This window comes from Piliocolobus tephrosceles, chromosome 21 (genome assembly GCF_002776525.5).
Source record: "Piliocolobus tephrosceles isolate RC106 chromosome 21, ASM277652v3, whole genome shotgun sequence".
NCBI classification, from domain to species: domain Eukaryota; kingdom Metazoa; phylum Chordata; class Mammalia; order Primates; family Cercopithecidae; genus Piliocolobus; species Piliocolobus tephrosceles.
The window spans coordinates 49,111,473-49,123,717 of NC_045454.1; the positions used below are offsets into that span (position 1 = coordinate 49,111,473).

Sequence of the window (12,245 nt, forward strand, 5' to 3'; positions counted from 1 at the left end):
TGAAGTTACTGCCAACGGCACACACATTAGAAATGCTGTCAGGCTGCCCCCGGGATTGAACCCGTTGACACTGGCATCACCCCAGCCGTGTGAGGACCCCCTGCGTCCCCACCCCATTGCTGGCAGGCTGGTTTCATATCACGTCTTTTATCATTAGAGGGGTCTGGGCATCTTTCTCAGATGTTCACACTGTTTGTTTTCTTCTCCTTTGCAGTTTTACAAGTTGACTGTGTTAATGCTTTGAGAAAAGCCTCATTTCTATAAATAAAAATGACAAAATATGTATTTCAAACAGCACCAAAGGATGCAAGTTGCAAAGTAAGAGACCTTCCCCCATCCCACACCCAGAAATAACTCGGAACCTTCTAAGATTCACATGTCTGGCCCTGACTGCTGAATGACGTGTCTACAGTGGTGGCAGCCCGCGTAGCACTAAGAGCTTGAGTTCTCCTGGTGGGTCACAGGGAACTAGATCCCGGTGCTCAGAGGGAGACAGCTGCCTGGGACTTCGCTGCCTGGGCCCTACGTGCCGGGTGACCTTGAGCAGGTGGTGGTCCCACGCTGAGTGCGTTTGTGGTGGGAGTCATGGATTATGCAACAAACCACTGCCACACCGAGAGGATTCACACCACAGTGCTTTTGCTGTCAGTTTCCCGGGCTTGGCTGGGCTCAGCAGGTTGGTTCTTCCCCATCACTGCTGTTGGCCTGGATCACCTAGGCAGCGGCATCCGGCTGGTGCCGGCACGCCCCGGTGGCCTCCTCTCCCAGGCCTCTCTCTGCGTCACTGCTGCGGTCCAGCCGCGTCGTACTGGAGGGATCCCAAGAGAGCAGAGGCTGATGGGAGAACTCACCCCCCCCCCCGCCCCGCCCCGTGTCACATCTGCATCATGTGATTGGCCAAAAGCAGGGCTTGAGACCTGCCCACTTTCAAGGGGAAGACGGTCGGCCCCGCCCCCGGGACCGAAGGGATCCTGGCAGGCAGCAGGTGTCCCCATCTGTGCAGTGAGTGCTGTGAGATTGTGCGCTGGCTGATGTGTGGGGGCTGAGGGGGTGGCAATGAGCTCATCTTGTTTGATGCCTCTAATTATAAGGCAAAGAAGTGCTCATGCGTGACTGGTGTGGTTACCACCACCGCGCTGTGAGCGGGAGGCTCTTCTTATGGGTCCATCTTTATTTTGAGGCATCCTGAGGTCTAGTGGGTGACACAGAGGCCATTTCCCAGCCAGGAGGCTGTGGGCGGTGCTCCAGGCACCGAAGCATCTGCTCTGCCTCTCCTGTGCTGGGGGCCGAGCCTGCTGCAGAGAGAGTCATCACTGGCCAGGGTGCCAGGGGGCTCCAACGTGGGGGAGGTGTGGGACTGCCTGGGAGGGGAAGTGGGGGCTGGCTGTGCTCTGCACAGGACTCTCCAGTGGTGCCCGGATGGATCCCAGCTCTCCAGGCACGATTCTGCCCCGGGGCCTCCGCACTGGCTGTGCCTCCGCCTGGGAGGCCCCTCCGCCCTTCCCCCGCCCGGCTCCTCCTCACTCTCCTCCCGTCCCTGCTGTGGTGACGCAGCCTGGGGCCTGACCTCCTGGAATCAGGTGCAGCCACCCCCACATTGTTGCTGCATGATCTCAGGCAAGCGATCTGACCTCTCTGAGCCTCAGTTTCCACCTCTGCATAATGGGAGCAGTAACAGCGCCTACGTCATGGAGTTGTTGGGATGATGACATGACTAAGCCGTGGGGTTCTTATGGTGCGGGCCCCGCTGCGCACACGGCAAAGGTGGGCTAGCGGGTCTCTGGCCGGCTCCTCGCCGCGCTCCAGCTGTTCCAGGGCGGCTCAGTGGTTAGAGACGGAAAGCAGCCTGTGCCCCCAGGCTCTTGACTCCATCCAGCCGCGTTTCCCTCCTGAGCCAAGCCCACTGTGCCCTGGACCCAGACCTCCGTGGGACTCCCGGGAGGAGGACGCTGTCACAGGCAGCCTTACCCACGTGCCATGCTCGTGCTCCCTGCACTGTTGCGGGAGGAAAGATGAGGTCGCTGCCCTGGGCTCATGGCCTCAGAGGGAGCAAATGTGGAGGATCCAAGGAGTAGAGAGAAGTAAACCACGCAGGGGCAGGGTGACCAGGGAGGGGCCTCTCTGAGGAGGTGACATTTGATCCAGACCTGAACAAGGTTGGGTGGGAGAGAGAGGCGTGCAGTCATGGCTCACTGTAGCCTCAATCTTCTGGGTTCAAGTGATCCTCCTGCCTCAGCCTCCCAAGTAGCTAGAAATACAGGTGTGCACCACCACTCCTGGCTAATATTTAAAAATTTTTTTTGTAGAGATGGGGGGGCTCACTATGTTGCCCAGGCTGGTTTCAAACTTCTGGGCTCAAGCCGTCCTCCTGCCTCGGCCTCCCAAAGTGCTAGAGCCACGTCGCCTGGTCTTACATTTGTTTTTAAAGTAGAAGCAGTATCCTTCTTTCGCCTTTTTTTCCAGTGTTTTGGGGGGACATGAAATTCATATTGAATTTCGTTGAAGGTTTTTCTGGATTTGTAGATGGGATCACAGGGTTTTTCACCGTTGGCTTTGGGTGACTTTGTAGATTTCCCCAGATACCCATTTCCCGGCCTGTCAGACAGTGATCATGAATTAGGTGGCAGCTGGATCAGATGTCCATAGGCGCCTTCTGGCCACATGCCGCCGGGGAGCGGGCCGTGGGGGACGAAGGCAGAGGCGAGTGTGCCAGGCGGGGCTGAGTGATGGTGCAGCCTTTTATTTCTAGATGGGCCTGTTTTTTGAGAAACCCAGGTTTTTCTCCAAAACACTGGGATTTCTAAAGTTGACCGAACCCAAACACCACAGGACTCAGAACCAAGCTCAGGCAGGCCACTCCCCGGGGTGTGCTGGTGCCCAGGCGGGCCACTCCCCGAGGTGGGCTGGGAGCAGTGGGTGCCCAGGACCGCGGATGTACCAGGTGAGGGGCTGCAGGGCCGGGCAGGTACCTGAGTTCACGTCTCTCGTCACTTCCCGATGGGGACCGTCAGTTGGGTGCTTCCTGTCCCCAAACAGGGACGCCATCGCCTACCACTCCAGGCCTGTATGAGGTTAGAGACGATCGCGCAGGAAGCCTGGCCATGTCCCCAGCGGTGTCGGAATCCTTCCACCTCTCCCAGCCTCGGTTTCCCCATGTATCAGATGAAGCCTTGAGGAGTGGCTGCCTGGTCAGGCTGGGTGGGACTCTGCATGGGCAGAGCTTGGTTGGCACCTGGAGCAGATGTTTGCTGTTGCAGCCGTGTTGAACTTCTCACCCAAAGGTTTAACCTCAGGGGCTATTGGGGCATCACGTGGGGTCATCCTGCCCCCTGAGGACACTGGGCCTTGTCTGGAGACATCTGTGGTTGTTACAGCTGGGGGATGCCCTTGGCATGGAGTGGGTAGAGGCCAGGGATGCTGTTCAGCACCCTGCAGTGCCCAGGACAACCCCAGTGACCAGCCCAGAGAACAATCCAGCCCTAAGTGCTGAGAGGGGAGACCCTGGTTTGCATGGGCTTTGGGGGGTGCCTGGAGGCCCCCAAACTGTTTGCATGTTGGTATACTCCTATCGAGAGAGAAGAGGCCTGAGGCAGGGCCATTTGGTATCAACCGTGGACAGGACTATCCATCCCAGTCCACACCAGAGAGGAGTAGAAGCTGAGAATCGGCACCAGCCTTTCAGACCTTGGCAGTTGGTGTTTACTACGATTTACAAAAGCCTTGGTCCCTGATGGAGAGAAAAGAAAGAGTGAACTCAGTCCTGTAGGCACAGACAGTGTGAGAAGCTCCAGCCTGCAGGACTGGCTGCCCTTCTGGTTAAGCCTTGACCAAGTCCCCCGACCTCCTTTAGAGATAAGCAAACTGTGAGGCCCTGGGGGATGACAAGACTTTGGAGAAGGTTCCAGATGGTATGTGTCACTGGGCAGTACTTTTGCAGCTAACGGGATCTGCATCTTCATTTTGCTTTTCTGGGACATAATTCACTGTCACAAAATTCACCCTTTGAAAGTGTCTTACTGCTTGCTTATTGCAACGGAGTACATTCTTTTCGGCATATTCACAGAGTCGTTCAGTTGCTGCCACTAATTCTAGTACATTTCCATCACCCCGAAAGCAAACCCTGTGCCCGGTGGCTGTCCCTCCCCAGCCCCAGCACCCACGCATCCCCTCCCTGTCTCTCTGGATCAGCCTGTCCTGGGCATTTCGTAGAAATGGGGTCACACACTGCATGGCCTCTTGTGTCTGGTGTCTCTCACTGAGGGTGACGTCTTCAAGGTGCATCCATGCTGTGGCCTGCTTCAAAGCCTCACTCCTTTTCATGGCTGAATAATCCATTATACAGATTATTAATGCTCCTTTGAATGTAAGAAATCCAAGTAAGACAAAGGAATTAGAAACTGTAACTCCTCCTGTTCCAAAGAAGTCCACAGATAGGCCAGGTGCGGTGGCTCATATCTGTCATTGCAGCATGTTGGGAGGCCGAGGCGGGCAGATTACGAGGTCAAGAGATCGAGACCGTCCTGGCCAATATGGTGAAACCCCATCTCTACTAAAAATACAAAAAAGCTGGGCATGGTGGTGCGTGCCTGTAGTCCCAGCTACTCGGGGGAGGCTGAGGCAAGAGAATTGCTTGAACCCGAGAGGCAGAGGTTACAGTGAGCTGAGATCTGTTTCAGTCAGCTATTGCTGTGTAACAAACCACCCCCAGATAGAGACTTCAGACAACCATGTATTTGCTTGCGATTCTGTTACTTGGGTTGGGTTCAGCTGGGTGGTTCTTCTGTAGGTCATAGCTGGGGTTAGTCCCGTGGCTGTGGTTGGCAGTGGCAGGAAATTCAAGCTTGTCCTGCACTTGCCTGTCCAGCCCTCAACCGGGATGGCAGGAATAGCTGGGGCCGCCCAGCCTTTCTGCAGGGAGCCGGCCTCTGAGCGTCATGGCCCAGGTTCCCAGAGATGCAGTGAGAAGTGCCAGCCTTCCTCATGCCACGCTGTCCCTTCCCTCCCAAGTCACACCAGTGCCAAGCATCGCAGCCATCTGTGGACAGCCACAGAAGCCCTTTCTACAGTTTAGCAAGAGAAGATTCTCGCACGGCTTGTCCTCGTCCACCAGGTCCTGGGCTGAGCCTCACCAGAGCTGAGGGTCAGCTCTGCCCCCTCTGGGTCCCCAACGCAGCCTGTGTCGTGGAGTGCGGCTGCCCAGCCTGGCCTTCTTGGCAGGTCCTCAAAAGGGCCTGTGGTCCCCGTGGTCAGAGGCCTGCACGGCAGGAGGCCAGAGAATGGGTTGTCCAGTGAATGAGGGAGGTGATCGTGAGCTCTGGCCTGGAGTTGCTTCCTGCTTGCAGGATCGCAGGACCCCATGCCTGGACCATCCTCGTGCACTCAGATTGCTGTGTCATGGTGAGCCAGCACCTGTGCTGGGCGCCCAGCAGCTACCCTCTGGGCAGCGGCCCCACCCAGGGGTGCAGGCCCCCTGTGCTACTCTGATGCACTTGGGTCCCAGTGCCGCCCCTTTCTCACTGGCCCTCCCTTGCTGCCCTCAGAGAGCTTTGCCAGAGTCTGTGGGAGGCAGGTGACAGAGCAGGCCTGGGCCCCCTGTTGTGGGGATGACAACAGCCATATGCCAGGTGGTGCCATGTGCCGGGCAGTGAGGAGGGGACCGTTTGGTGCAGGGTAGCTGGGGGAGGCTTCTGAGGGGGTGATGTTTAAGCCAGGTCTAGGGTGAAGCAAAGGAACAAACCCTGAGGGAATGTTGGGACCAGCAGGCCAGGCAGAGGCACCGCTCATGCAGAGGCTGTGACGCAGGGTGGCGCTGGCGCTGGCGTGCTGGAGGGACGGCGAGTGACGCAGGGCGGTGCTGGAGGGACAGTGAGGGCCCGTGTGGCTGGAGCAGAGGGAGGAGCGGAGGGCAGGGAGGGGGCCACGCATGGTCTGGTGGGGTAACAGGGCCTGGTGTTTACCCTGCAGGGCTGCAGTGGGGCCTGGGGAGACCCTTGTCTGCGGTGGGGACGGGGTGGGTGGGCCCCCTTTCCCAGAACCCCTCCCCTGCGCTGAGCTCTCCCTGGCCCCCCAGTCCCCGGCTTCCTCATCCTGGACCTTCCAGGGCGCTGCCCACTCTCCCCCCACTCCCACTGCCTCCTGGGCTGGGGCTTCCTCCTCCCAGCCACAGGGGCCTGGACTTCGGTTCTGCAGGGATGAGGCCACTAGTGTGCCTGTCCCACCTGCTGTTGCGGGGCCTTGCAGGTGCCCACGTGGGTTGAGGTGCCTTCCACTCACCCTCGAGCTTGCCCTCTGTGGGCCTTCTGCCCTGCGGCGCTCCGTCAGTGAGCCCAGCTTGCACCTATTTCCTCTCACTGTGGTGTCTCCCTCCCTCCGGCCACCTGTCCAGGCCTCTCCGTCCCCATTCTTACTCTGGGTCTTACTGTGGAGCCAGCCTGACAGTCCGCCTCCTCCCCCAGTTTAGTCATTCCCTGCCTCAGTGTCCACGTCAGACAGATGTGGAGAGGAAGCTCTGGCAGAGGCCTGCGTGCAGAGAGAAGAGAAACGGGTATCTGTCAGTCCATGAGTCAGTCAACAAACGCCCAGGCTGTCAGCCCAGGGCAGGCCCTGTCCTGAGGGAGTCCCGGGGTCACCAGGAGGGACCAGGCTGGTCTGCAGGATGGGGTGGCGTCGGTGGGGTGGCAAAGGTGGCTGGTGTGGGACACGGCGTCCAGGGGGCACGGCAGGGCCAGGGCAGAGACCGGGCACAGGCCAGGGAACAGCGGGTGCAGAGGCGGCCATGTGTCCCCGTGGAGAACAGCAGTGCCTCGAGGGCTCGAGCTGGCTTCAGCCACACTTTACAGGCAGAGACTGAGGCTCGGAGAGAAGCCCCGGGCACACAGGGAGGTGAGGTGGCCGATGAGGTCACTCTGCAGCCAGCGATCAGAGCCGTGTGCCGCAGGCCCGGGTCGCGTTGCCGCCAGGTCCTGTGATGGGGCCGGGAGAGAGGGGCCCCAGGGGCAGAGCACCCGCCCCGGGCACTCAGCCTGACCAGAGGAAACTGCTCAGAGGGGCCACCTCCTGGCTCTGCAGCGCGGCACGCCTCTCCTCCCCCGACTATTTTTAAAACCTAATTTCCTCGAAAACGGGGTGGCTCATTCTGCAGATAATTAGTCACGTCTCAGGCTGAGCAGAGATCGATGTCATGACAGCCCCTCGTGGGGGTCACGGCGGGCTCCGTGCCGGAGTGGGCCTCGTGGGGAGCAAGGATTGAGTGAAAATGGCACTCACCTGCCCCCTCGGCCGGGCAGTGGTTGCAAGGCTCTGCTTCCTCCCCTGTCCGCGCCCCTCTGCAGGATGCTCGGCTCTGGTCTCCCCTTGCCGTCCCTGCCTGCCCTGGGAGCCCCACATTTTCCCCGGAGTCCCCCAACCGAGTGCCTCCCCTCCCCGTCCTGCTCCACCCCCGCCTTGGTGCTTCGGCCCCGGCCAGTCCCTTAACCTACAGGTCCCCAGTGCAGGGCCGTTCCCAGCAGGGCCCCAGCTGGCCGCCCCCTCCTCTCCCCCTTGTCAGCCAGCTCAGGCGAGTTGGGCAGGTGAAGATGTGGAACCAGGGAGGGACACTGAGGCAGGGGGCCTAGACCTGATGCAGGTGACCCTGAGGTGCCTGGTGAGGTCAGCAGAGCTGGGTCTGGAGGGCCTCGCCGTGTCCACTCCGTCCCGGGGCAGTGGGGAGCTTGGGAGAGTCCGGGCAGGGGCGGACCCAAGCGCTGTGACCTCTCAGCCTCGGGGCCACTGAGGAAAACAGCTGAGTCACCCAAGTGGGTGTGGGGGAGCCAGAGGGGCGGTTTCGGGAGTAGAGTCAGGACTGGGGGCAGGGAGGCCCCAGACGGGCCGAGCAGGGGGACGCCCAGGCCCCGATGCGGTGTGGAATGTCCCGCCGCAGCCCACCACTGGCTTCCTGCCCTCTCTTCTCTTCCTTCCCCCACACCCTGGACGTAAAACCGTGAATTGTTCTGCTACAGGGCGCCAACCCAAACATCACGTCAGCATCCAGCACCTTCCGCCCCCCGCAGCCCAGAGCAGGCCCTGTGTGGCCTGTCAGAGACCTGGGGCGACCAGTCCTGTCCTCTGGAAGGACAGAGAAGCAGCCCCGTCCGTCCTTGCCTGCGCCAGGGCAGGCAGCCGGAATCCTGAGTCACCTCCCTCCCTCCGTCCCCGCCCCCGCCCCGCAGTGAGCACCGCGGGTCCGTTCGCCAGTTCCTTCCAGGGCCCGCCCAGTGCCCACCCAGCCCTGCAGGGCGCCCAGGTGGCCCGAGGGGAGGACCCTTCAGCTGTTCTGGCTGCCTCGAGAAGTACGCCCCCTCCCGTGCAGGGCTGGGGTCCTCACTGGAGGACCATACCCCATGTGAGGTCCTGGGCTGCCCAGACAAAATCCCTGGGACTGGGGGGCTTGGAGCAGCAAGCCTTGAACAGGCGTTTGTTCTGGCTCTGCTCTGGAGGCCAGAGCCCGAGGTCCAGGAGTGGGCAGGGCTGCGCCCTCCCGACCCACCGTGGAGAAGCTTCACGCCCCTCTGCTCCTCGTGCCTCCGGGCATCCTTGGCGTCTCTGGGCCTGCAGGAGCGGTGCCCTCCCCGCCTCCACCCCACATGGCATCTTGGCCTCTCTGAGCGGCTTCTCTTATAAGGACAGCAGCGGATCCAGGGCCCACCCTACTCCGGCACGACCTCATCTTACCCAATGACATCAGCAGAGACTGTCTTTCCAAATAAGGTTGCAGGCTGAGGTTCTTGGAAGGACGTGAACGTCGGGGGGACGCTGTCCAACCCCGCACCCCCAGGCAGGCACGGGGACTGATCACGACAACAGGGCCCCACCAGCGTCTCGGATGCGGCCCCCTCCCTGGCCTGCCCTGAGCCTCCTGACCCTGGCCCCCTCCCCGGCCTGCCGCTGCCCCCGGCTCCCGACCCTGGCCCCCCCCCCGCCACCTCGCGCTTTGGCCGGGTCCCTGGCGGTTCTGACCTGGCAGCAGAGCAAAGCCGTGCCTTCAGTGCCTTCAGCGCCTGCGGTGGATGTGTTTTCAGACAGCAGGGCGGTCGCTGGGGCGCAGCCTCTAGATGGGACACACGTGGGTCTCCCGTGCACCCACTGAGAGCAGCGCAGGGGGCCGAGGGGCACTGGCAGGGCTGATGGGGCGGGGCATCGATGACCCAGGCCCGGGTTTGACTTTTCCTCTCCTTCGGCGTGACCTTGGGTGGGTTCACCCCTCCCTCTGACAGTCTCTTTCCGCGTCTTAAAACAGAGGGGTTCCCTCCCTCTGCGCTCTTTGCTGGCTTTGTAAGGCCTTGGTCCAGAAAGACTTCTTGTCTCTTGGGAAATTCTCTTCTGTCCCCTCTCCCCAGTTCACCCCCGGCCGGGTCCCCACCCCCGACGGTCCCCATCTGCACCCCGGACTCCACACCCACCTCCTCACCTGTCTGCACCTCCCTGAACCTCGCCCAGTTGGCCCCTCACGTGTCCTGGCCTCCCCTGCTCACCTCAGCCGGCCTGGAAGCCAGGGCCAGACCAGTTCCAATGCACTGCTGCCCAGCCCAGAGCAGGGAGGCAGCCAGAGGGCTGAGCCCCACGGAGCAGGGCACGTGCCACACCCTCCTGCACGCAGCCCGAGCGTCTCCACGGGCTCGTAATAATCCCCTTTGAGGGCCTGCCTCAGCACCCCCGGCTGCAGGACCTTGGCCGGCCTCCCTTCCCCGACCCTCAGCCTGTTCCTGTAGGACTGGGGAGTGGAGTGAGAAGGTACAGGCAGTGCTGGGGTGGAGTCGGCCCTGCCCCACAGCCCCTGTGTGATTCAAGACACATTTGTCTCCATGCCCTGGGCCCCGGTGGTGCCAGTGTTGGAATCCAACAAGGAGACGCTCCCCTTCGGCAGCTGCCTCTGCGTGAGCCTGGAGAATGCTGCTGTGATCCGTGCAGCCACCCCGTGACCTTTGCGCCGCGGCTCCCTCTGCCTGGATCCCTCCTGCTCCCCCGACATCCTTGTTCGGCACTGAGCTCAGACACGACCAGCCCAGGGAAGCCTCCCTTGCTGATCCGCACCCCACCTGTCACCCCACATCTAACACCTAGCCCTGCGCTCACCCCTGTTGGTGAGCCCCTGGAGGGCGAGGCCAGGTCTGCCCAGGGCCCGCGTGCTGGTCGCCTGTGCGTGCGCTCCCTGCAGTCACCGACACCGCTTCCCACCTCAGGCCTCCGGGGCCAGGAGTCCAGCCCCGGAACAGGGCCTCACCAGGCTAGAGTCAAGCTGTGGGCAGGGCTGGGCCCAGCAGAGGCTGCAGAGGAGAATCCGTTTCCTGCCTTTCCCAGCGTCTAGAGGCGCCCACACCTGTCGGCTCAGGTTCCTTCCTCCCCCCTCACAGCCATGGCACAGCCTCTTCCCGTCTCTCTCTGACTCATCCGCCCGCCTCCTCTCGTGAGGACCCTGTGAGGACATCGGACTCCCAAGTCCCCCAGGATCATCTCCCGTCGGTCTCAGGGCCCGTAATCACAGCTGTAGAGTCTGTTCCCATTCTCCAGATGAGGACCCCAGGGCTCCGCTGCTGGGAGCCAGGGTTGCAAATGTGGTCCTGGGTCCTAGGAGCCGAGTCTCGCCTGTTCCCCTCGTCCCAGCCTCCTCGTGTGGAGGGAGCTTTGGCTCAACCCAGCAGGCCCCTGTCGTCCTCTCTGGAGCTGAACCCAGCAGGCCCCTCTCGTCTCTCGTCCTCTCTGGAGCTGTGGCCCAGGCCCTGCTGCAGGCGCTGACCAGAGGCTGTGGGCCCAGGACCCAGGGCAGGGCTGGGGGTCTCCTCGCAGGCTCCCTCATCCTTCCACAGACCTCACCCTGGAGAGGGACGGGGAGGGCGCCAGCCCTGGGGACCCCTGCCAACTCCCACTGACCGCAGCTGCTTGGGTGCTGCTGGGCGCTCCCCACAACTCCAGCCTGCCCTCGCCCCAGCAGGGGCCTACACCCCTCACTCCCCACACTAGCACCTGATTTCCCCATGCCCGAGCCTCTCCTGGCACCTGCCTCCGGGGAAGCGGGGCTTGGTCAGTTCAGACCTGCTCGGCCGGTGACTGCCCAGAACCTGATGTCTGGGCGTGAAGGGGGTCAAGAGCCAGGGGAGGTTTGCTCACCACTTCCCCTCCCCTCCTCCAGGCAGGTCCCAGCCCCAGGCCCTTCATGGTGGGTGCCAAGCCTGGGCGTCACCGGCTGCCCACCTCCCTGAGGCTGCAAAGCCTCTGCCCTGCTCTAGGCCCCAGTGACCGCCAACCAGGGTGACCATGGCAGGTCTCAGCGGCCCCCGCCCTCATCACATCCTCCCAGTCTTCACATGTGTGTAGCCCTGAGACAGGCCCCACGCGGAGTTACACACACCAGGCCTGGGGGGCCAGGGGGTGGGCCGCGGGCTGGGCCCAGGGCTCCCGGGGGGTCCCCAGTTTCCTGTCTGATACCGGTTTGTCTCTTCTGCAGGTTTGGCTCAGAAGAAGGCAGCCCCAACAGAGGTGAGTGTCTGGAGGGGATAAAGGGCCTGGGGTCCCCACCCTGACCACTTCCTCCCTACCCGCGGAGAAGCTGTGTGGCCTGAGGCAGCTCACCGCACCTTTCTGGGCCCCAGATGCCATCCAGTGTCCACAGGCGGGATGAACATGAGGTCTGTGCCAGCCGCGTCTTGAGAGGTCAGGGTGAAATTCTGTGATGGAGGAGGGGGCCCCGCATCTGAGGGGCCGCGCCCCTAGTGGCAAGGGTGCCTGGTCAGGGCTGCAGGGGCAGGAAGGGCTTCTCTGGGTTCCAGGCCACGTGGAGCCAGGACTCTGCGGGGTGGGTGGTGGGGAGACAGCAGCTCTCACAGGGGTACTGGGGGCAGGAATGGAAGACCCGGCTGGAGGGTCAGATGCTGCCCAGAGGGCGATGCACGAGGCTACCAGCTCCACCCGTACCATCGGTGTCTGTGAGCCACACAGGCGTAGTGCACAGTTAGGCTATGTGCAGCCTACGTGTGCGTGTTTGTGTGCGTGTGTGTGCGTTTGCCTGTGTGCATTTGCCTGTGTGCACGTGTGTTTGCCAGTGTGCATGTTTGCCTGTGTGCGTGTGTGCACGTGTTTGCCTGTATGCGTTTGCCTGTGTGCACGTGTTTGCCAGTGTGCATGTTTGCTTGTGTGCGCGTGTGCACGTGTTTGCCTGTGTGCATTTGTGTGCACGTGTGTTTGCCAGTGTGCATGTTTGCCTGTGTGCGTGT

General features: G+C 61.7%; 1 protein-coding gene across 6 annotated transcripts in view; it reads left to right on the top strand.

The window, feature by feature from the left end:
• PIP5K1C (phosphatidylinositol-4-phosphate 5-kinase type 1 gamma) overlaps positions 1-12,245 on the top strand; it is a 63,374-nt gene that overhangs the window by 15,928 nt on the left and 35,201 nt on the right. For all 6 annotated transcript variants that reach the window (XM_023183604.1, XM_023183606.1, XM_023183608.1 and 3 more), the window contains exon 2: positions 11,480-11,511. In XM_023183604.1, the coding sequence (XP_023039372.1) occupies positions 11,480-11,511 (32 nt within the window). The remainder of the gene's footprint in view (positions 1-11,479; positions 11,512-12,245) is intronic.